This window comes from Geotrypetes seraphini, chromosome 11, assembly GCF_902459505.1.
Source record: "Geotrypetes seraphini chromosome 11, aGeoSer1.1, whole genome shotgun sequence".
Classification (NCBI taxonomy): Eukaryota; Metazoa; Chordata; class Amphibia; order Gymnophiona; family Dermophiidae; genus Geotrypetes; species Geotrypetes seraphini.
In genome coordinates this window covers 34,410,469-34,436,521 of record NC_047094.1, presented here as the reverse complement: position 1 = coordinate 34,436,521, position 26,053 = coordinate 34,410,469, and the positions used below count along the sequence as shown (strand labels likewise).

The 26,053-nt window shown below is 43.7% G+C and overlaps 1 protein-coding gene across 6 annotated transcripts in view; it reads right to left on the bottom strand.

The window, feature by feature from the left end:
• Nucleotides 1-26,053, bottom strand: part of MRTFB (myocardin related transcription factor B) — a 350,028-nt gene that overhangs the window by 53,818 nt on the left and 270,157 nt on the right. For all 6 annotated transcript variants that reach the window (XM_033963305.1, XM_033963307.1, XM_033963304.1 and 3 more), the window contains 5 exons: nt 21,016-21,071; nt 18,187-18,262; nt 11,456-11,617; nt 7,555-7,730; nt 4,077-4,199 (listed from right to left, as the gene is read on the bottom strand). In XM_033963305.1, the coding sequence (XP_033819196.1) occupies nt 4,077-4,199; nt 7,555-7,730; nt 11,456-11,617; nt 18,187-18,262; nt 21,016-21,071 (593 nt within the window). The remainder of the gene's footprint in view (nt 1-4,076; nt 4,200-7,554; nt 7,731-11,455; nt 11,618-18,186; nt 18,263-21,015; nt 21,072-26,053) is intronic.

Sequence of the window (26,053 nt, the reverse complement as noted above, 5' to 3'; positions counted from 1 at the left end):
GCTGAGCAGCCCGAGCAGGAGCACGCTTTGGCGCTGCTGCTCGGCGCCGAGCAGCTTCCTGACTGGCTCCCACATTGACAATGTCCCTGAAGTGCTTACTCTTGTTCAGATCTCACGAGATGATCTGACCATCAGAAGTGAGGAGGCAACCATCAGCACCTATTGTAATGATGTTCAAGACATTTGTGTGACTACTGTGCTTGGTTACAACCTCCAGGTTCTCTACCATAGCCATCTTGACCCAGTTTCAGGTGACGATTACTGTTTGGCAAAAACATTAAGAATAGCCTTACACGGTAGCCAATCCAGGTCCCTAGTACCTGGCCAAAACCCAAACAGTAGCAACATTCCAGCATCTCAAAGAATAGCAAGATTCGGGAACCCCATTAAGAGCAACATTCCAGAGCTGAGATTGTGATACCATAATGCCTCATTCCACAGTGTCTTTGAGCCACACACATCAGTGATATTACAATGGCTTGATTGTCCTATACTTGGCTCACATAAGAATAGCCAATGGTCCTATATCCCATCTTCAAGGTGGCCAATCCAGGTTACAAGTACCTGGCCAAAACCCAAAGAGTAGCAACATTCTATGGTACCAATCCAGGGCAAGCAGTGGCTTTCCCCACGTCTTCTTGTCCAAACATTTCTTAAAACCAGCTACGCTATCGGTGGATACAGGAGACCTAATTAGAATGACTATCCTCTTGTGTGAACAGTTGCAGACCCAGAGTGTTCTAGAACTTGAAAGTCTTGTCACAGGACCCATAAATAATCTGTCAGTTAACCACAGAGATAGCAATAGTCAAGGTAATAATTATTACATGCTTATCTGCTGCAAGGCCCACAGGCATAAATTGGACCCAGTAGCAGATAATGTGAATTAAATAAATAAAAATAGTTATCCCATCCATACTGTATTGCAAAACCAGAGAGATAACTTGTTCTCATATAATACAACCACATCACTTAGGAACAGCTTATACGTATCTTGCCACGCCTCCATGACTCCTAAGAAAACAAACCACACAAATAAACCCCTAACCTGGGCTGAGAAGACCTGCCCTTATCTGCCTTTCTTTGAAGGTCTCTAACCCAAACTGCAGGGACTCGCCATTGCTCTGAAAATCACACCGTCATGTATATATATGTGTGTTGCTGTTCTTTGTCATGATCAGCTTCACAAGTGTCATTCCGGAATTAAAAATATCCCGGCCTATCCTCCACAAATGCTCTTTGACCTGAAAGCAGCAGAGATAACCAAAACAAACCAGCAGTCTCTAAGGGAAGGATAAGATTAATACACCAGATGATTTACAACCCTTTGAGGAATCAAAATCGACGATGCGTGTGAAATCAACAGTTTCCATCTGTTACAGCATGCATGGGCTTTGCAAATTGTGGCCCTGAAGAATACCGTATAGCACTTAAGCTGTTTCCTTTTACAAAAATTGTAAAGGGACCCTGCTTTGGAATAGAGACTTTTAGCTGGCTCTTGTTTTCTTTTTAAACTTGCTTGTCCTTGCATTGTGGTATCTGCAGACTCGCTTCTTCCATCAGTTCAAAAGACACATACAGTCAAACCTTGGTTTGCGAGTAACGCGGTTTGTGAGTGTTTTGCAAGACGATCAAAACACTCCCGCAAAATGAACGCCGTCCCATTACATGAGCTCTCAGCTCCCGAATTAAGCCGTCCCGATATGCGATCGCATATATACACGTCAATGAACGTGATCATTTATCGGGATGGTGGCCGGCTTAATTTGGGAGCTGAAAGCCCGGCAGCAGGACCTGCACCTGAGCTGGAAGAAGGCAGAGGCATCGGTCTGAAGCGGGAGGGCAGCTGTACAGGGACCCCGAGGGTTGCCAGCGCCTGACCACCTGAAAGAAGTCACCCTGCGGCACCCGGGCATCATCCAGGCTGGTACCCACCCCTGGGCCACCATAGTTGTGGAACGAATCATCTTAGTTTCCTTTATTCCTTATGGGGAAATTTGCTTTGCTATATGAGTGCTTTGGATTACGAGCATGCTTCTGGAACAAATTATGCTCATAAACCAAGATACCACTGTACTACATCAAGTTAAAGATGTCATGGGGTAGGACTGGGTTAACTTCTCCCTCAAGAAACAAGTTTATCTCTCAACTTTTTTTTTTTTTTTTACAGGGAATGGCAGATGACATGGAGGGAAGACGCGAAAGCTAGAAAGAATGTCACAGATTTACATCATTTCTATCTCACAACTTAACTTCTTGCCATCAAGAAATCATACACATATGAATAATAAGTTATCCTTGTCTTATAAATCCATCATACTGCACTCCTCAAACCCAGATTATCTCGATACCACCATCATTCACAAAATTTTTTGATTGTATGATTGCTTTAGCTATTCATCATATTATCTGTAATTGGAAGGATAATTCTAAGCTTAGCTTCCATGAATGGTGGAATCACCTTTGTATTCTCAGAAATACAAAAAAATAATAGCGTTCAAACAAAATAATATTGCCAGTTTTACTGGGACTTGGGCTCCTCTTGATGAGTTTTGTAAGGATGTTAATCTCACATGACTCCATTATATCTATGACTTGAGAGTTAGCAGCTTAATAGTTTATTTTTTTATTTGATGTGCATTTTGAAAAATTTCAATAAAATGTTACAAAAAAAGAAACTATATGCATTGTAGTTACTCTTAACATCCACATCAACAAACTTTGAGCTCTGTGGAAAGACATTTCTTGAGGCTTCAGAAATTTTCCTCTAGTTATTTAAAAACCATAATATACCCTAGCAATTGACAGTATCTTCTATAAAAATCTTGGGTGTAATAATAGATAATAAACTGAATTATTGTCCACAAATCAGTGCCATAATAAAGAATTGCTTTATTAGATTAAGAATGATCCGATCCCTTGCAAATATCCTGGATCTTTCATCTCTTAACATCCTAATACATTCTCTTATTATATCGAAACTCGACTACTGTAATGCACTGTACAAGGGTATATGTCAAAAACATATCCATCGGCTACAATTGATACAAAACACCGCCATAAAAATTATTGCAAATAAGAAAAAATTTGACCATGTCACCCCTCTGTTAAAATCCGCTCACTGGTTACCAATTCCACACCGTATCATTTATAACATAGCACTTCTTTCCTTTAAATCTCTAGATACTAAAGAACCGGCCTTTATTCATAAATTTTTTATCCCGCATGAACCAACATGAGTCCTAAGATCCTCCTTGCAACACCTTCTCCATATACCATCATTGAAAATTATTGGCTCACGTCGGGCTACCTCTTTCACAGTTACTGCTCCTACGATATGGAACTCCTTACCTCTGTATATCAGGGCAGAAAAAAACTTATCCAAATTTAAAGGTAATTTAAAGATTTACCTCTTCCAAGATGCATATGACTCCTAACTTGATTTTAAACATAGTCAGATCAACTCGATACGTCTAACTGCCTCCTATTCCTATTGTGTATTCCTCTTTTTTGTATTCTTTACTTTTAAATTGTAGCTCTCCCAATTGTTCCTGTCAGTCATGTGTTGTTAATAATAATAATAATTTATTTTTATAAACTGCCTAATCAGCAGTTCATAGCGGTTTTACACAATAGGTACTCAGCATACAATATAATAACAACATCATACATAATAAAATTCTAAGTAACTAATACAAGTATTAAAACTAATGAATAAAAAAAAATAATATAAACTAAAATAAGTATAGATAAAAAGATTAAAATTACATTATAACTACATGATAATGTGAAAATCAGTAATGTATATTATATTGTTTAAATAAGTGGGTTTTAAGATCTTTTCAAAATTGATAGTAAGTAAGAAATGGAGAAACCAGAAGATTCAAACATGAATTCATTAATCCTGCTTGGAATGCTAAGATCCTATCCAAAAATTTTAAGTGGATATCTGTCAATTTCGTCTCCCTCTTTTTAAAACAATTTTGTAAAACGCTTAGAAATCTTGATTTGTGTTTAATCAAAAAAATTAATAAACTTGAAACTTGATAACCTTTTGTGCTAGAGAGAGGACATACCTTCACCAGAGCTGGCATTGGCTTTGCTGGGGATAGCGTGCTCGCGGCTGGAGATCGTGTGATCGGAGGGTCAGGAGCTGGTTTGAGGAACTCAGGGATGGGTGAGGGTGCAGTTTGACGTTGCTGAAATACAGAGGCAGTCAGAGTAAAGTACTATCCCACAAAGCTTTTATGAATTAAAAAGAAACCCAATATTTAATTTTAATAAAAACAAATACAAAACCTTCTTAGCACACTCATTATAAAAACATACAATTTTACTTTAAATGTGGTTTGCTCAACAGTGGTCTGGATAGAAAAGGGAGGAGAATGCATCCATTCTTGGCCCTCTTCTCTGCTCCACCCCCACTCCTTCCCGAACTCCCCTGCCCTGCGCGTGCTCCCTTTCCCCGTACTTTTAAAATTTTCCAAGCGGGAGCAACCTTACAAATTTGCTGCCCATGTCATGTCGACCATCCCTCTGACGTCACTTCCTAGGTGCGGAACCCGGAAGGGTCTGGACAATTTCCTGCCCTGAATAAGTAGTATGGAATGTTGCTACTATTTAGGTTTTTGCCAGGTACATGCGACCTGGACTGACCACTATAGAAACAGGATACTGGGCTAGATGGACCATTGGTCTGACCCAGTATAGCTATTCTTATGGTCTTATGATATGATGGAGACATTTAAATATATCTGTGGCATAGAAACACAGGAAGCAAGTCTCAGCTGAAAGGAAGCTCTGGAACAAGGGGTCATAGGATGAAGGTGAAAAGGAACAGATTCTGGAGTAATCCAAGGAACTACTTCTTTTATGGACAGGGTGGTAGGTGCATGGAAGAGCCTCCCAGTAGAGATGGCAGAGATAAGAACTGTATCTGCATTCAAAAAAGCATAGGTCAGGAAGAGAGAATTTCTAAAAGAAAGGAGGTTAGTAGTTGGTGTGGATGGACATACTGGAGAGGCCATATGGTCTTTATCTGCCATAATTTTCTTTGTTTCCAAATATCAAAATTGTAGGGATCGATATTCAGCCATGGGATGTACATTTATAGATAATCAGATAAGTTGTTGGAGTTTTCTCTAGCCAGATATTCAGAGACTTAACTGGTCAAGTCTGTGGCTTTGAGAACTAGAAGTTAATGTTAGGACAGCTGAAGGGATGTGATTCAAGCTGTAAACCACTGTCTGCATGCTTCTAATTCCCCTCCCCCCCTACACTTTATTTAACTCCCTATGATGTCCACATTTGAGACACTGAATAAGAAATTTAAAACAAATCGGAGAAAATATTTCTTCACTCAACGTGTAATTAAACTCTGGAATTAGTTACCAGAGAATGTGGAAAAAGCAGCTAGCTTAGCAGGGTTTAAAAAAATTTCCTAAAAGATACGTCCATAAGCCATTATTGAAATGTACTTGGGGATATCCTCTGCTTGTTTCTAGGACAAGCAGTAAAAGAATCTGCTTTACTCTTTTGTGATCTTGCCAGCTACTTGTGACCTGGATTAGCCACTAATAGAAAGGGATACTGGGCTTGACCAGACCTTCGGTCTGCCCCAGTATGGCAAATCTTATGACTGTTGTAAGCCAGTCATGCCTAAATTATATAAATTTGCGCTGCTATGCTGGTATTCCATAAAGGAAAGCAGGCACCTATGCTGATACTCTTAATGCAATTAGAAGCTTTTTGGATAAGCTGCATTAGCTGTTTAACACAAGAATTACCGCACGCTGACAATTAGTAACGTATTAACTATTAGCATGTACAACCATGGAAAACTGCAAAGAGAGGTGCAATGAATGAAGAGTACCAGATGGTGAAATGAAATACTTTATTGAAGAGGCTCAACATGGCCATGTTTCAGTGATGACGCCTGCATCAGGAGTCCACCAACCTTGAGGGCACAACCTTGAGGGCAGTGGAGTAAAAAGATAGTGAAATATGTAGAAAATATATCAAATACAATGATGCTCAGCAAGGGGCAAATTTGCTGGTCGTCTGGCACACAAAAGTCTAAGAACTCCACTGCCTTCAAATGCTGACTTACATTAGACTGCTGAGTACTGAAGGTGCCGACACTCAATACTGCCAACACCTACATAATCCCAGGCTCCTCCCAGTGTCTCTCCCAGTGCCGCCCCTGACCTGCCCACTTTTTGGTTGGGTGGTCTGCAGGGGATACTCAACAGCACTCTTTGGTTAAGTGCCGCTGAATATCCCCACTTAGAAACATGATGGCAGATAAAGGACATATGGTTCATCCAGTCTGCCCATTCGCAGCATCCACTATTTCCTCCTCTCCCTATTGGCTAAGGTTCTTAACATTTGCATCTCCTCTTCCTATAGGCTAAGGCTCTTTACACCTGCATTGTGAAGTCATAGAACTTTATGGTTATAGAAACAGAAACATGATGGCAGATAAAGGCCAAATGGCCCATCCAGTCTGCCCAATCGCAGCATCCACTATTCTCCTCTCCCTAAGAGATCCCACGTGCCTGCCCCCCGTGTTCTTGAATTCAGACAGTCTTTTCCTCCACTACCTCTATCGGGAGACTATTCCACACATCTACCACCCTTTCTACAAAAAAGTATTTCCTTAGGTTACTCCTAAGCCTGTCACCTCTTAACTTCATCCCATGCCCTCTCACTCTTGGGTTTCCTTTCAGTTGAAAGAGACCTACTTCATGCATATTTATGCCAAGCAGGTATTTAAACATCTCTATCATATCTCCTCTCTCCTGCCTTTCCTCCACAGTATACATAATAATAATAATAATAATAATTTTTATACAGTATACATAATAATTTTTATATACCGCTAAACCATCAGTTCTTGGCGGTTTACACAATAGTAATTACAAGTAGTTAAAATACAGATCCAATGTTTTATAAAAGAAAATAACACAGTTTAATAAAGATACTAACAAAATGCGACCCTAACTTATTTAAAGTAAAATAAGCACAATGCAAATTATTTATACTAAGACCGATAAGAAATTGTAAACATTATTCCATAAAAATAATAAAAAATCCACTTATCATGATAATTTCTAAATCGATTAAATTTTGTATTGTTTAAATAGATAAGTTTTAAGATCTTTCCAAAATAATAGGTGGCAGGAAGCAATTTAAGCAGACAGGAGAGGCTCCTGCCCACTTAAATCACTTGAAAATTGGTTGGATTATTTCTAATAATAGCCCAGGCGTTTATTAGAAACAATACGGTATATCTTTTTATGGGTGTGGGTTAATATGGTGGCTGCATTTAAGCTGGTATTCTATTACAAAATCCAGTTGCACAGGTACCATTTTAGAAAAGGCACTCCCTGCATGGAATAGAATTGTCCCCTTAGTAAATAAGGACCTTAATGCACTCTTGCACTTGTTACTTTTCACGAGAAATAACGCATTTAGTTTGCAAGAAAGTACATGCATTAAAAGCACATGGCAGTCTGTGACTATGCCGGCTGGTTTGAAAATTTCCTCCCTTACCTGGCTGGTAGTGTTTTGTGCTGGCGACGGCGACAAGTCGCTGTTTTTTGTCTCCCCAGGAGAAGGCGCTGAGCTTTGAGACTCTTGGCTCGCAGGCTGCTCTGGCGACAAAGCATCACTGCTATCCTCATCGAATGAGCAGGCATCCAGGGCCTGGGGATAATTCACCTGACCAACTGCTAGCGAAAAACCAAAAACGGTATCACCCTCACAGGACACAGAACGTTTGTACAATAGATTGGGAAATAAGAAAAGACTTCCCTAGTAATGGTTCAACAAAAAAACACTGGGGGTGGAGGGGGGGTTGTAAAATTGTGCAAATGCATACAGGCATATGTTCGTTACAACGTAATATACTGTTCTTTCTGTCTACCAAATAAATTATATGTGTAAGAAAGTCTGCACCTACTTAACGAAGGCAACTTTGCTACACAATTTTTAGACAGTGTAGTTTTAGAGCAGGGCTGCCCAAGTCCGGTCCTCGAGATCTACTGGCAGGCCAGGTTTTCAGGATATCCACAAAGAATATGCATGAGAGAGAGATTTACATACCAAAAAGGCAGGGCAGGCAAATCTCTCTCATGCATATTCATTGTGGATATCCTGAAAACCTGGCCTACCAGTAGATCTCGAGGACCGGACTTGGGCAGCCCTGCTTTAGAGCCTATATAATATTGTTTCTTGCAAGGGAAGGGAAGCAGTTCCATAGAAAACAATAATCTAAGGAAACATATATGCAAAAAGAACTGAAGGGAGTCAGGGCTTATACCTACTGTTCCTTCAAAACGGAATCCTCCAACTATATTGCTGTCAGGGGGGGATTCAACATTGTGTTTTCAAGTCATTAGAAACAGGCAGGCTCCCTGAAGTCTTGCAGAGCTTGCCTCTCCCTCACTATTGAAAAAGTGATAGTGAAACTGCCCCTCCCCCAATTGGTGGGACTGTAGGTAGACAACTCACACTCAGCTTAGCAGGATAGGTGCCAACTCTGGGTGCCCAAGCACCCCCCAATATTTTTGGGACCTCACGTGACCAGTGCCGGCATGTAGTCCAGGCATCTCTTTCCCTTCTGTCCCTCTCCCTCCCTTCTCCTCACCTTCCCAGTCTCCTATCAATCTTCTTCTTCAGAGGCGCCCCGGTGTGGCAGTCATTCTCACAAGCTGCCGGCACTGCCCCGAAGCTTCCCCTCCACCGCGATCCACCCACACCTCTCTGACACAGCTTCCTATTTCCGCCTGGGTGAATTGCGGCAAAGGGAAAGCTTTGGGGCAGCTCTGGCAGCTTATGAGAATAGCTGCTGCACCAGGACCCCTCCAAAAAAGAAGATTTTATTTTGAACGGAGACGAGGAAGGGGAAGGGAGGGAGAGGGACAGAAGGAGAAGAGATGCCCAGTCCGTGAGGCCTCCTGGAGATGTTTTAAGTTATCCCATAGGTGGGGGGGGAGGGATGAGAGCAGGGGGAAATGAAGATGAGGGGGCAGGGCAGACGGAAGGAGAGATGCCAGGCTGTGGGAAGGAGAGGAGAAAGATGTCAGACCACAGGCGGGAAAGAGGGAAGAGATGGTGCAAAGGAATGGAAGGAGAGAAAGAGGGAAGAGATAGTGCATAGGAATAGAGGGGAAGAGGAGAGAGAGGGAGGAAATGATGCACAGTGATGGAGGGGAGAGAGAGGGAAGAGATGGTACACATGGAGGGGAAGAAAAGAGAGAGGGAAGATGTGGTACACATGGAGGGGAAAGAGAGAGAGAGAGGGAGGAGATGGTGCACAGAGATGGAGGAGAAGGGGAGAAAGAGGGAGGAGATGGTACACCGGGAGGGGAAGGAGAGAGAGAGAGGGGGAGATGGTGCACAGAGATGGAGGAGAAGGGGAGAAAGAAGGAGGAGACGGTACACAGGGAGGGAAGGGGAGAGAGAGGGAGGAGATGATGCACAGGGAGGGAAGGGGAGAGAGAGGTTTATGGTGCACATGGAGGGAACAGGAAAAAGATGAAAGAAATGCTTCCTATGGATAGATGGAAATAGGGGAATAAGAAAGAGGGAGAAGACGGTACACATGGATAGATGGGAAAAGCAAGACATGGAAAAGAAGACAGATTTTGAGAAGAAAGCAGAAAAATGGAAGAAAGTTGAATGTTAAAAGTTAATGCCAAAGATAGATGTAGAAGGAACTTTTGTTAAAGAAAGCTTTACATATGTGAAGATTAGCTCAGAGACACGGAGGGGTAACACAGAGGAAACCCCCGACCACCTCACCACCCAATCATTGCTGAATCCTCCATACTTTTAAGCTATTATGTGTTTCAAAAAAAATCATGCATAAATCTCACACACATACACCCTCCTTACTATGCCACTGTGGACATTTACACAGGCTTTCAAGCAGATATAATTATGATTGTGCCTGTAAATTTAAAGTTCTCACAGAGGTTAGCATAGTTTATAACTTACATGCATACTTGTAAATTCTACCACTCTCTACCCAAACTCTGCCTTGTAGACTTCATCATGTCGTAGCTCAAGCTTTGCAAAAATCGTTTTATTTAACTACCTCCTATGACAATGGAGAAAAGAGAAGCTTGCTCTTGATTTCCAAAGCATGCCGCAAGAAGGGGATTGATATGCAGCCAGTGCATCTGTGGAGATAGCCAGGTTTGTGAAAGCTTCCAGCTCACTTGGTTGAGTCCACAATTGGAGGAGAAATATTTAAAAACAAATTGAAAACTTTGAAGATTGGCATGAAAAGCAAATGGTGTGAATACACATTGCCAATCTATCCCCCTCCCTCCCCCCCTTACCTTCGCGGCACGTCAGCAAAGCAAGCCGCTCAAGCCGGCCTGACCAAAGTTGCGTCAGAGGAGAAGCCTCCGCCCACACATACGCGACTGCAGGCAGGCAGGCTTGGCCGGCCTGAGCAACCCACTCCACCAACGTGCCACGAAGGTAAGGGGGAGGGGAATAGATTCGGTAGACAGGAAGGAGGGAGGGGGGCCGCGTGCCATCGGTGACCACGCGTGTTCCCTCCCTTATTATCTGTGGGGACAAGGCCATTCACCGCTCCACAGGGCGGTGGATGGCCTTGTCCCCATGCCCGCAGTGAGCATTCCCCCCCTCCCCCACCGTTTCAACGGGTTATCCGCGGCTAGCCGCGGGTAACAGCCACCCTGTCATTCTCTAGTCTGCAGTCCTATATTTGCATTGGGGTTATCTGTATTCTGCATGTCTGATCAAGGCCAGGTGAGAATGTGTGAGAAGCATACAGTGTAGTTTTTATTTTGTGGTTAACCATTACGAACGCTTAATAAGATTATATTGCATGTATATATGAAAAATGAATGGCATTGCAATTAGTACTATTATTATGGGGGTAGGGTCAAGGGGTGGAGCTTGGCGGGGTCTGGGGCGGGACTTTTGAGCACCCCCCAATCATTTTGAAAAGTTGGCTCCTATGCTTACACCCCCTCCTTTAAGAAGGCTCTTATGTACAAAAGTCTTTGTTGCACAAGGAATTACTTGCAACTTTTCTGTGCAGGTGCTGAGAAACAATGTGTGATTTCCAAACTTCAGTGAGCGAACTGATTTATAAGCTTTCTAGTTTCCTTTTCCACATTTTTGCCCAGTTCTGCTTCTCTCACTGCAGAGTGAACTAAGGATCCCGAAGAACACAATGAGCACTGAGGGTTAATTTGCTTAACTTTGAGAGTTTCCAAAATTAATTCTCTTTCATTAAAAAAATGCATTCGTTTTGTGCCTTTTGAATGACATAAAACCTTAGATAAATGTTGAAGTATTTTGACCACCTCCACACAATGTCCCAACCCTTTGTCCCAGGCTCTCTCAATCATATTCTGCAGGAAACCAGAGGCTTTGACTAACACATGTGAACTGCAGCTCTGGCACTCGCCTATAATGGCTTCCTTCACACTGGAGTCTACAGGAAGAATGTTCTTTTCTACCAGTTCCATCGGGCCAGGCCGCTGAGCAATCTTTTCATTTAAGTCATCAGCCAGGCGGGCTCTCTTTAGCTTCATCTGAGTTGCTTGGAGGGAAGGCTCTGCAGCCGTCTCTAAAAGGATAGAGGGAAGGAGATGACGAGAGACATTTTTAAAAGATTTTTTTTTTTTTTTTTAATAAGCTTGCTATCTCTAGTGCAAGTTGAAAAGCACTAGACCAGGCCAAGAACTTTTCAGTCTGATATCATTTCCTTTGTAGTTATCACAAACAAATAATCAAATGGTTATTATAGCCTTCTCCAACTTCACTGCAGCATCCATGGGTTGTAAAATTACCATGGATATACAGTCATAAATTATTTTCAGTCTTGGCTGAAGCCAACGGAAAGGAATGGAAATTATGACTGGTTATACAGTCAATGTTTTCCAACCCTCATGGATATGGAGTGGATATTTCATCTGTTTTTAGCAGTATTTTTCTATTTTTGTAAGGACTATCCACACTAAAGAACATAGGCATGCCTGAAAGAGAAACTTTATTAAATAATCAGCACAGAGGAAATCCATAAGCAATTAGAAGTCAGCAACCCTTTTCATTATGAACCCTTCTCCCATCTGAAAGCAAATGGTAGCAAACAGGCCAATATTCAAATGCTGTGGTCAGAATTTTTTTTTTTTTTTTTTAATGTCAACTATGGCACTTGAATGTATTCCATATATTGAGTGCTGCTCTCTGGATGGATATATATGTGGACAGCAATGACTGTCACTGGCCATATGGACTTTTATCACAGCATCATTTTGAGCTTGTGTTTATTTTATATGCCAGGTGGAAGGAACCTCGTGATTTTTTACTGCAAGCAACCTCATTTTTTGTTTGATTGTATGTTATTTGGCATCATCTACTGGGCTATTTTTTTTACACTCCTGAAGAAGGCCGTTGTGGCCAAAACACGGTCCGTGTTGGGACCCAGTATATGTTTTATTACAAAGGACTTTATAAGCCTGCCACGTTTTACCTATATATTTGTGTGATTTTAATTGAAATTTGTTTGATATTTTAAATAGATGTATTCCACACAGTGGTCCCTTCCCCACTTTTTTTCTGGTTCATATGGATAGTGACAACATTTAGCCGTAGTTTCTCTCATTCAGTAACAGGGTGCCTAAGGATGGGTACCAATTGTGGGTGCATATTTACAGAATGGAGATCTGGATGAGAACTAATCTATTCAGCAGGCAATATAAACAGTCTCAAATGAAATATGGTGTATGATCAAGAAGGTACCTAACAAGGTCTGTGTTTCGGCACTCGATGCCTTCTTCAGGGATTCATTTGGGGAAAGCTAAAAGCTAGTCCTACTCCGTTAATTCATTGATTTTCAGTTGCTTCCTCCTGAGTAACTGCTGATAAGTTCCCCTCCCCAAGGAAGCAACTGAAAATCTATGAATTAGCGGTGTAAGACTAGTTTTTAGCTTTCCCCAAATGAAAATACTCTCCGAGTGCTTTCATAAAGGACTCCTGAAGAAGGCATCACATGCTGAAACACAGACCGTTTTGGGTCCCTTCTTGATTATACCATATTTCATTTGAGAATATTTATATTGCCTGCTAAATATATTTATTCTCATCCAGACCTCTGGCTCTATATTTTTTGTTTGTTTGGTTCTCCATTTTTTGTGGGACTTATTGGTCTTTGTTCTTGTGCATGTTGACAGCACATGTGTGTAAGTGAATATTTAGCACTGGTATTGTACGATATCCCCTGAATTCTATATAAGGTTCCCATATTCGGGTGCCCTACTGAGACGCACACAGCCATTTACAAAAATATACATTTAAAAATCAATGGCACAAACTTGGCAGCTTCCACACTGGGGGCAGCCATTTTGTGATCTGCCCCAAGTTACAAACCTAGACATGTAATTGCAATCAATTAAGCACTGAGGCCACAATTCCTATTTTCACTTTGGAGCCAGAAATAAACAATGGAGGATTAAGGCAAATTTTTCCCTTAATCCCTTGTGTAAAGCCCTGGCTGGAGTAAACATTTTTGCAAAATTTCTACGTGGCTCTGAACTGGTGAAAAACATGGCAGGGGTATTTTCTCGATAGATACATTTCCCTAAGACAAACACAGCAACAAGGGTTCTCAACTTTAGAGGCACAGACTTCAACCGCATGGGAGATTTTGTCCATCAGGAGCTAAACAAGCAATATCTGACAATGTGGAGGATATGTGGTCGTCTCTGAAGTCCATCCTACACGAAGCAACAGACCGATACATAAAGACAGTAAGTAAACGCAGGAGAAACAAAAGACCCCAATAGTTCAGTAAAGAAATTTCAGACCTAGTCAAACAGAAAAAAGACGCATTTATCACCTACAAACATTTAGGCAGAGAGGGGGCGAAAGAGGACTATCTAGACAGATCTAAAGCTGTCAAAACAGCAGTCAGAGAAGCCAAACTCCGAATGGAGGAAGAGCTAGCACGGAAAATTAAGAAAGGAGATAAATCTTTCTTAAAAGATGGGATAGTACGCTTGAAGCAATCGGACGGTAACTTTGCGGAATCAGATTCTGAGAAGGCAGAACTACTAAACAAATACTTCTGTTCAGTGTTCACCCGCGAAGCACCGGGAGCTGGTCCACAGCTGCAGACGGGAGATAGACCCGTTTCAAGATTTCGAATTTACGCCCAATAGCGTCTATGACGAACTATCAAGACTCAAAGTAAACAAAGCCATGGGACCGGATAACCTACACCCCAGAATGCTCAGGGAGTTAAGGGAAGTCCTAGCAGAACCATTATCTGTTCTTTTCAATCTTTCCCTAAGCACAGGAAGGGTCCCCTTGGACTGGAAAACCGCCAACGTAATCCCACTCCACAAAAAGGGCTGCAGGACAGAGACAGCAAACTACAGACCAGTGAGTCTCGCGTCTATAGTGTGTAAACTCATGGAAACACTGATCAAACAGAATCTTGACACAATCCTAGATGAAGAAAAACTGCGTGATCCACACCAACACGGGTTCACCCAGGGTAGATCCTGCCAATCTAATCTGATTAGCTTTTTTGACTGGACTGGACGCCGGAGAACTGGACGCCGGAGAGTCACTGGACTTGGTATATTTGGACTTCAGTAAAGCATTTGATAGCGTCCCTCATCGAAGATTACTGAACAAGCTGAAATCGATAGGATTAGGAGACACTCTAACTACATGGGTTGGGGATTGGCTGAGCGGTAGACTTCAGAAGGTGGTGGTGAACGGTACCCCATCCGAAGCATCGGACGTGATCAGTGGAGTGCCGCAGGGCTCGGTCCTGGGCCCGATTCTATTTAACTTATTCATAAGAGATATGACGCAAGGACTTAGAGGAAGGGTATCACTGTTCGCTGACAACGCCAAACTTTGCAACATAGTAGGCAAAAGCTTATTATCTGATAATATGACACACAACCTACTGTTGCTGGAACAATGGTCAACTACTTGGCAGCTAGGCTTCAATGCTAAAAAATGCAAGATAATGCACCTAGGTAAGAGAAACCCGCGTAGAACTTATGTACTAAATGGTGAGATCTTGGTTAGGACCACGGCGGAACGCGACCTAGGGGTGATCATTAGTGAGGACATGAAGGTTGCCAATCAAGTGGAGAAGGCTTCCTTCAGGGCAAGACAAATGATGGGGTGTATCCGCAGAGGTTTCGTCAGCAGGAGACCTGAAGTTATGATGCCATTGTACAGAGCCATGGTGAGGTCTCACTTGGAGTACTGTGTTCAGTTTTGGAGACCACACTACCGAAAGGACATGCTGAGGATCGAGTCGGTTCAGCGAACGGCCACCAGGATGGTCTTGGGGCTCAAGGATCTCACGTATGAAGAAAGATTTAAAAAATTGCGGCTGTATTCACTTGAGGAAAGAAGAGAACGGGGAGATATGATTGAAACATATAAGTACATCACGGGACGCATCGAGTCAGAAGATGATATCTTCTGGCTCATGGGACCCTCGACCACCAGAGGGCATCCGCTGAAGATCAGGGGAGGGAAGTTTCATGGCGACTCCAGGAAGTACTTCTTCACCGAAAGAGTAGTGGATCATTGGAACAGACTCCCACTCCAGGTGATAAAGGCCAGCAGCGTGACGGATTTTAAGAGAAAATGGGATACTCACGTGGGATCTTTAAGGGAGTAAATTCAGGGGAGGGGATACTTGGAATGGGCAGACTTGGTGGGCTATAGCCCTTTTCTGCTGCTTTTTTCTATGTTTCTATGTTTCTATACGGACTACATGTGAAGATTTTGTCCTTCTCATGTCATGCATCTCCATGTCCCCTTGAAATCAGTGTGTTGTGGATCTCCACATGTAAATAGCAGCTTTCTGAAATCACCATTTACATATGCATGAAACCTACATGTGTAAATGCCACAATTTACTCAAGATGCTTCTAAAAGAAACACTTGTAATCGTAAGAACATAAAAGTCCATCTATCAGTGCTTGAACCATGTCTCCAATAGTGGCCAGTCTGGGTCACTTATGAGTCTGCAGTCAATTCCAGTGAGTATTTGAGCAATCTAGATATGAAAAAGGGTTTTATCCAGGTAAGAGAAGAATAACAACACTAAACCCCTGACTCCCAAATGCACCTTGGGTAATCCCAAGCCAGTCAGATTTTCAAACTATCACATGAATAAACATGAGATTGATTGGCATAAGCTGAATCTCCAATGCACACAGAGTAGGGTTACCAGAGGTCCAGATTTCCACGGATATGTCCTGAGGTCTGGACGGCTTTTCAAAACCCGACATTTTGTCTGGGTTTTGAAAAACTTTCCTCCACATCGCGTCGGACAGGAGGACATCTGTGCATGTGACGGAGTGGGGATGGGTGGAACTGGCTGGGCTTGAGGGCGGGTCCAGGGGTCTGGAATTTCCAAATGGAAAATCTGCTAACCCTAACACAGAGTAATCTCAGAGTAGAGAATGACACGGGGAAAATTATGTCCCCGTCACCGCCCCGTCCCGGACCACCATCCTCTGCACCGCCCCGTCCCCGCTGTCCCTTTCACCGCCCCGTCACCACCCCGCTGTCTCTTTCACCGCCCCGTCCCTGTCTTCTCCTCTCCATCCCCCCACCCCCAGCACCTTTCACGCGGTCCAGCAGCTCCCTCCCGCCGGCCAGCCGTGCATTTCCCTCCCTCCCTCCTTTTCCCTTACCTTTTCTTCTTAAAACTGGCGATTTCTATAAGGCTACGAGCTGTATTACAGCCGGAGCTTTGAAGTCGCGTCGGGTTGCCTGCTAGAAAAGTCTCCTCCGATGCAACCAGAAACAGGAAGTTGCGTCAGAGGAGACTTTTACCAGCAGGCAACGCGACGCGACTTCAAGACTCCGGCTGTAATACAGCTCATAGCCTTATAGAAATCGCCAGTTTCAAGAAGAAAAGGTAAGGGAAAAGGAGGGAAGGAGATGCATGGACGACCGGCAGGAGAGAGTGGGCTGCCGGATCGAACGCTCGTTCACCGCGCGTTCACTCCTTGTTCACCGCCCCGTGCTACCATTCACCGCTCCACGGGGCGGTGAATGGCCTCGTCCCCGAACTCGCGGTGACCATTTTTTTGGGTCACCGTTTTGGCGGGTTACCCGCAGCTAAATGCGGGTAACCACCACCGTGTCATTCTCTATCTCAGAGCCCAGCTTTCTGCTAGAGGTACACCTAGCCAGTCCCCAGGACAAGTTTGGGAAGTCTTGCTTTAAACTGCTGACTTTTTTTCAGAATGGTTTTATAAGTACTAATTCTAGTGAGGCTTTGCTTAGCTACATCTTCTATGACTCTTAGAACCACAGACAAATATGAAGCCATTCAAATGCAGCGTCTTTCTCTTAGGCAGAGGACAACATAAAAGTTACTATGCAGGAAATTCTATAAATGGCGTAAAACTTAGGCACCAAAAAATATGTCGCTAAGCACAGTTCTATAAAAGGTGCATGCCTTATATAGAATAGCACTTAGGTGCGGATCCCGCACTTAAAATTTTTGGCACTGGACTTACGCCTGCTGAAACAAGTTGCAAATGCCAGTATCCAAGTTAGGCACGCTTAGGCAAAGTTCTGTAATTCCGTGTGCAACTCGCAACTTTTCATAATGTCCCCGACATGCCCTCTTTTCAGATGCACGCTATGAAAGTATGCAGTCAGTTGCATGCGCAAATTCTAATTGCTGCCAATCAACTGCAATATTTGGGTGCCAACATCCAATTATTGGTAGTTAAGGGCTTATTGATCAATTACGTCGCATGCTCAGCTTAGGCATGCGTTCAAATTTCAGCACAGATCTTTGGACGCCATATAGAGAGTTCCCTCGTAAGTGTATATCATCAAGGATGAAGCTTTGGACACTCCAGAATTTTCTAGATTTTTCTTCAAGAATCTAGCCTTAGATAATCTTCAACCGACAAAAATTTAAAAAACTAAGAGTGATTGTACTGCAGTTGAAGTTAGGATGCTTCAAAGGACAATCCCTTGTTTAAAGAGCCTGCACGTTACATGCAAGGACTGAAAGTTTGTCTCTTAAGTCATTTGCCTAAAAGGGTCATTATAATATCCAGCTGCGAAAGGTACCTTTTCATACCCAGAGAAAGAGGCCCTCTGCACTCACACTATATGAAGGAACTTTACCTTCCAAAATATGCATCCTGACAAGTTCAGAGCGATCAGGTCTGCTGCGAATCTTGTGTTTCAGAAAATTTTCAGTCTGAAAGAAAGACAATATAAGTCACACACAGCGACTGGAAAAATATTTGCAACTGTGCCCTTTACAAAGGGCTCCTTTTACGAAGGCGCGTTAGGGCCTTAACGCGCGGAATAGCCTCCTCTTGAGCAGGCGGTAGTTTTTTGGCTTGCGCGCACTATAGCGCACGCTAATCCGGTGCGTGCACTAAAAACGCTAGCGCACCTTCATAAAAGGAGCCCAAAGTGTTTTATGCTGTACTAGGAGACAACAGGGACTCCATCCCTAGGAATGGTCATTAGGTTTACTGAACAGTTAAAATTCTAATGGCTATGAAATTAAACACATTATTTTTTTGCATCATTTTCAGCAATAACAAATAATATATAAGGGATTTTTTTTTCCCCCCGTTCAACCACAAATGGCAGTGCTCACATTGTCTGTCGGGTGTTTCAAAGTGGAAGAAAGGCTGAGAATAACTTCTAGTGCCTATATATATGTGTGTTCTTTCACACCTATACTATTACTTTATAAAACCCAGCAGGTGCATATGTGACATTATACAATATACTGTACAACAGCCATAAAATAGGTGCAGAAAATGCAAGTTCAGTAGGCATGTTACTCTCCACAAGTCAATTGCATCTTCTTTCTACTCCTTTCCTTCTTTCTACTCTACTCAATCAGAAGTGGCATCTACAGCACCATAATTATTACAATTAGCCATTATATTTTTTGGAATCCTGTATATGTGCTCCCCAATTCTGGCCACAAGATGTCACTGTTGCGCAATGGCTGGTCTTCTCCCCCTCCCTTCCCATGCTATAAACACAGTCTCTGCCATTTTTAGGATTTAAAACGTTCTAATCAAACAGTGACAAAGTATCAAATGACGTGGCTATTCCGCACAAATCTATATGAACAACATATAAAACCTTTTCAGTTCTACTAAAAGGAGTATTTTCAAAAACATCTGTATGGTGAAGGATGTTATTTTCTTAAATATCAGAAAATTATAGCTTGGTTACTTTGCCATAAATGCTGGACTCTTAAGAGCATTTTTTAAAAAATTCTTTATTTAAACACTTCTCAAATACAAAGAACAAAATGCAACAAAATAGTGCGCTCAACAGAAGCACCACAAAACCCTCAACAGCACTATAATCACTAGTACAGTATTAAACAGTTTCCATGCAGAAAAGTGTAGAGAATTATCAAAGTGGCATTCATGGGAACAGAAATGAAGCACTACCTAGCCATAATATTGAGGAGGCATTTACAGGGTAAGACTTAGGACTCCTTTTACTAAGCTGCGATAGTGGTTTTTAGTGCACGCTAGACGCTAACACCAGCATTGAGCTGGCATTAGTTCTAGCCATGTAGCGTGGGTTTGGCGCAACCGGCAATTCTGTGCGCACTAAAAACACTATCGCAGCTTAGTAAAAGGAGCCCTAAGGAAAGGGTGCATTTACATGCATGCTTCTGAATTTCATGGAAAAAGCACCCAAGTTAATAGTAAGAACAGATTTCTGGGCTGCAACAATCATTTGGCATTTTAAAGTCCCAACAGTATAGGTGGTTGCAGTTGAAGCAGGCTATTCAGAGTGGGTTCCCTGAATGGAAAAACTTAAAAACTTATTACAGCTTGCAGATCCTTTGCTACCAGACAGATCTAGTAGGGCATCAGGTCGCCCAGTGGTACAAATTGATTTCTGAATTTTTAAATAAGAAGCCAAAAAAATAGTCTTAAGAGATATTTGGAGAATCGAGATAAAACAGTATATTTCTGTGTCTCGTTGGCCACGAATTTGGATTTGGAGGTTGAAATGTACAGCGTCAGCATTTATGAGACAAACATGGTTATTTTTATTACATAGGATTTTTGGACCCCAGTTCGATTACAAAAAATGGATAATTCTAAATCTAATAGATGCTGGCTTTGTCATATTAATATAGGGACTTTGGATCATCTGTTATATTTTTGTCCACTGATACTTAGTTTCTGGAAGTCAATTTGGGGACAAATAAATCTCATTCTTGGGTCATTTATCCCCTTATCCTATGAGGCTGTAAATTGTGGTACGTTACTTCATGTTAAACCTACTTTAGACAAGTATAAAAGTCGCCTTTTCCTGATCATGACAGGAATAGGTGTTCAACAATCACACATAATTGGAAGAACCATGATAGGATTAATTATACTTTTTTGGTGGGTAAATTTGTGTACCACATATAAGTATGAAAGAATGATGGTGGAACGTTTGGGGACTAGTAAGTCCTTTAATGATGTATGGAGTCCATTGACTACTTTTGTTGCATTACAGTTAAGGGTCATGTTTCTCCTCTTTTCATTAGATTTCTTTACACATCCAGGGAGGGTGGGGGGAGGGAAATGTACGTCGAGGAATTAAATTATTTAATTATAATATTGAAATCACATCATATGTATTATTGTATCAATAATTAAGATGAGGATGGGAGTAAATGATTGTTTAATGTAATAATTGTATAGTTATTAGTGTGTTTTATGCAGTATTGATGATTTACCAATTGTATTGCAGTATCAAAGTTTGAAAATCAATAAAGATTTAAACACACACACATACAAAAAAAAAAAAAGATTTCTGCACACCTTTTCCCAAGTCACTTTTCAAAAAGAGACAATTATCTCTTTGAATACTGATGTAGTGTCAACATTACAAAATATTTCAAGAGGGGCTGTACAGAGAGGTGCTTCTTTTTAATGAATATATCATCTCTAAAGCGGATCTCCTTACCCGGGCTCGTTCCAAGCTCTTAATCTGCTCATGGAATGCAGCCGGGCTCTTCAAAGCTGTGAAGAAAGCGTAAGACAGGAAATGGATTTCGGGGAAATCATGTAAGCAGTCAACTTCCACTCAACGCTTCAGGACAGCACTACAGTCCACAAATGCTACCATAAAGACGACTCATTTCATTATCTGTACTTCTCTGAACCTGGGTTGTGCACTTGCTTTCTTTCTTAAAATGTGCACAGTGCTGGATGCGTGGTAAGGAAGATGTCAAGGCACATCTCAAGTACATATTTAAAATCTTTAGATTCTTGGGTGCCATTAAAAATCTGAACAATTCAGAATAAGACTGTACAATATGTTTACACGAAACATCCTAATTTGGAAATGGGTATAGAGGAGAGTGGTGGATTTCACTTCAAACATTAAGTCAGAAATGTTCAGACTGTACACCAGTGGTCTCAAACTCAAACCCTTTGCAGGGCCACATGTTGGATTTGTAGGTCCTTGGAGGGCCGCAGAAAAAAAATAGTTAATGTCTTAAAGAAATGAGGTAAAACTCTTTATAGTTTATAAATCTTTCCTTTTGGCTAAGTCTTAATAATAATATTGTCATTTATAGCTAAAGAGACATATGATCAAGAAACTATTTTATTTTAGTTTTATGATTATGATAAACATACAAGGGCCTCAAAATAGTACCTGGTGGGCCGCATGTGGCCCCCGGGCCGCGGGTTTGAGACCACTGCTGTACACCGAACCCTTTGCTGGAGTCTACCTCCTTGTAAAATTCTGGGACCCTCCATTAAATTTGTTATTTGATACACTGCCATTCTCAAAATAGTTTTATGGCAGAATAGCAGAGACAAGCAAAAAGAAGAAATAATCAACAAACATGAAGAGTTAGTAAAATGGTGGGGGGAGAGGAGGAAGGGAGGAAAAGTGCATAGAAAAACAAATTACATTCCAGGATTACCATATACAGCATACTTGAATATAAACCAGGATTTTTTGGGCCAAAAAATTGGCCCAAATATGAAATTCCTGGTTTATATTTGGGCCAGCGTTCCCCTCCCAGACTTATTGCAGGCCGCCGCCAGGCTCTGCACCCTGCCCCTCCTCCCTGCCCTGCGAGAATTCCCGGGAGCGAGACAGGAAGTCGCTCGGCGCCGAGCAGCACCACCAAAGTGCGCTCCTGCTCGGTGCTGCTCAGTGGCCGAAGAAACCAGAAATTGTGGCAGCCACCGACCGGCTGGGTTAGCAGCAGGGCAGGAACGTGGAAAGCTTGCTCCTGCCCGCTGCACCTCTGGACCACCAGGGATCGTCGGAGGTACGACGGGCAGGGTGCAGAGCCTGGGAGGGAGGGGGGGCTGGGTGCAGAGCCTGACAGGGGAGGAGGCTGAGTGCAGAGCCTGACAGGGGAGGGCACTTGAATATTAAGCTGCCCGACTTATATTCGAGTCAACCTGGAAACGTCTAAAAAGCCGTTTTGATTATTGGCACTTGGGACAACCTGCCGTTTAGATTGTCCAAGTGCCGATGTGGGCGAGTTTTTAGACATAAGTTTCGATTATGAGCCTCCTAGCATTTTTTAAACATTTTTCTTAGCTACCGTATTTCAGCATTTTTTAATAGTTCTAAACTGGGTTTTTTTCCTATTAATATGAGCTGGGCATAGTCCCCCCTCAATGACTTCAATTATTTTCATGCAAACACAACACAAGCCCTTTGAAAAACCAAACAATATAATCTCACTACACTTTCGACCTGGTTTACAGCACAGCACAACTACACATGAAAGATCAGCAGAGTCCACAAAGCACAGTTACTTACCGTAACAGGTGTTATCCAGGGACAGCAGGCAGATATTCTTAACGCATGGGTGACGTCACTGACGGAGCCCCGGTACGGACACTTTTTACTAGAAAGTTCTAGTTGGCCGCACCGCGCATGCGCGAGTGCCTTCCCGCCCGACGGAGGAGTGCGTAGTCCCCAGTTAAGATAAGCCAGCTAAGAAGCCAACCCGGGGAGGTGAGTGGGTCGTAAGAATATCTGCCTGCTGTCCCTGGATAACACCTGTTACGGTAAGTAACTGTGCTTTATCCCAGGACAAGCAGGCAGCATATTCTTAACGCATGGGTGACCTCCAAGCTAACAGAGAGGGAGGAGGGATGGTTGGCCATTAGGAAAATAAATTGTGTAACACAGATTGGCCGAAGTGCCCATCCCGCCTGGAGAAGGTATCCAGACAGTAGTGAGTAGTGAATGTGTGAACTGAGGACCAAGTGGCAGCCTTGCAGATTTCCTCGATGGGCGTGGAACGGAGGAAAGCCACAGAAGCAGCCATAGCTCTGACCCTGTGGGCCGTGACAGCACCTTCCATTGAGAGACCGGCCCGAGCATAACAGAACGCAATGCAGGCAGCAAGCCAGTTGGAAAGCGTCCGTTTGGAGACAGGACGACCTAGACGGTTAGGGTCGAAGGACAAAAGGAGCTGAGGAGACGAGCAGTGAGCCCTGGTGCAGTCAAGGTAATAAGCAAGGGCACGCTTACAGTCCAGCGTGTGCAGTGCCTGTTCCCCAGGATGAGAATGGGGTTTTGGGAAAAAGACAGGTAACCCAATGGACTGGTTAAGATGAAAATCCGAGACCACCTTGGGGAGGAATTTCGGATGGGTACGCAGAACCACCTTGTCATGGTGAAAAACAGTGAAAGGTGGGTCAGCAACCAGTGCATGCAACTCACTAACCCTCCTTGCAGAGGTGATGGCAATGAGGAAAAGCACCTTCCATGTAAGAAATTTGAGGGAGGTCGTGGCAAGAGGCTCAAACGGAGGTTTCATGAGAGCCGATAGAACCACATTCAGGTCCCAGACGACTGGAGGAGGCTTCAGAGGTGGTTTGACATTGAAGAGGCCTCTCATGAACCGGGAAACCAGAGGGTGAGCCGTGAGAGGTTTTCCAAGGATAAGCTCATGAAACGCAGTGATGGCACTGAGGTGGACTCTGATCGAGGTGGACTTGAGTCCAGCATCGGATAGAGAGAGCAAATAGTCCAGAACAGTTTCCACCGCCAATGAGTTGGGATCGTGGTGATGTAGTAGACACCAAGAGGAGAACCGGGTCCACTTCTGATAGTAGCACTGGAGGGTGGCTGGTCTCCTGGAGGCATCCAAAATACGACGGACAGGCTGAGACAAATTTTCTGGAGAGGTCAGCCCGAGAGAAACCAAGCTGTCAGGTGGAGCGAAGACAGATTGGGATGCAGTAGAGACTGATGCTGCTGTGTAAGTAGAGTAGGAAACACAGGAAGAGGAATGGGTTCCCTGGCGCTGAGCAGGAGCAGGAGGGAGAACCAATGTTGACGAGGCCACCGAGGGGCGATGAGAATCATGGTTGCTCTGTCCCTGCGTAGTTTGAACAATGTCCGCAACATCAGAGGCAGTGGAGGAAAGGCATAGAGGAACCGATCCGTCCAGTTGAGCAGGAATGCATCTGGGGCCAGACGATGAGGAGAGAAGAGTCTGGAACAGAACTGGGGTAGCTGATGGTTGTGAGGAGCTGCAAAGAGGTCCACCTGAGGAGTGCCCCACTGAGCAAAAATGGAGCGGAGTGTGGGAGGATCCAGGGTCCACTCGTGAGGTTGAAGGATGCGGCTGAGATTGTCGGCCAGGGAGTTCTGTTCGCCCTGGATATAGACAGCCTTGAGGAAGAGGCTGCGGGCCGTGGCCCAGGTCCAGATGCGGATGGCCTCCTGACAGAGGAGGGGAGATCCGGTGCCGCCTTGCTTATGTAGTACATGGCGACTTGGTTATCTGTACACAGGAGTATAACCTGAGGGTAGAGAAGGTGCTGGAAGGCCTTGAGGGCATAGAACATGGCCCGGAGTTCCAGGAAATTGATGTGATGTTGACGCTCCTGAGGGGTCCAGAGTCCCTGAGTGCGAAGTTCTCCCAGGTGAGCTCCCCATGCATAGGGGGAGGCATCTGTGGTTATGATCATGGAGTGAGGGGGTAGATGAAAGAGCAGACCCCTGGAAAGATTGGAGGAGTTCAACCACCATTGAAGAGATTGCTGAAGAGACGATGTCACAGAGATGGGATGAGAAAGAGGATCCGTGGTCTGTGACCATTGGTTGGCTAGAATCCATTGAGGTGTCCTGAGGTAGAGTCGCGCCAGAGGAAGCACATAGACCGTCGAGGCCATGTGGCCCAGGAGGACCATCATCTGCCGAGCTGGAATGGAGTGACGAAGGAGCACCTGACGGCAGAGGTGGAGCAGGGTCCGTTGGCGGTCGGAGAGGAGAAACGCCCTCATCAGAGTGGTGTCGAGAACGGCTCCAATGAACTGAAGTCGCTGTGTGGGAAGCAGATGCGACTTGGGGTAGTTGATCTCGAACCCCAGGAGATGGTGTGCTGAGTGGCTTGTAGCACAAGTGGAGATGTAGGTGCTTTTACCAACCAATCGTCCAAGTAGGGGAACACCTGGAGGTTGTGAGACCTGAGAAAGGCTGCCACCACAATAAGGCACTTGGTGAACACCCTGGGCGATGATGCGAGGCCAAAGGGTAGCACTTTGTACTGATAGTGGCAGTGCTGTATCTGAAATCGGAGGTAGCGACGTGAATGCAGATGGATTGGAATGTGAGTGTAGGCCTCTTTGAGGTCCAGGGAACATAGCCAGTCGTGTTGAGAGAGAAGAGGATAAAGCGTGGCCAGGGAGAGCATTCTGAACTTTTCCTTGACCAGGTACTTGTTGAGGTCCCGGAGATCGAGGATGGGACGAAGGTCTCCTGTCTTCTTGGGAACTAGGAAGTAGCGGGAGTAGAATCCCTGACCCCTTTGGTCTGTGGGAACCTCTTCGATGGCATTGAGAAGAAGGAGGGATTGGACCTCCCTTAGGAGGAGAAGGGACTGGGAGGAGTGAGACGCAGACTCTATTGGAGGATTGTCTGGTGGAAGAGTCTGGAAGTTGAGAGAGTAGCCGTGGCGAATGATGTTGAGGACCCACAGGTCTGATGTGATGACCTCCCAACGGTTGAGGAA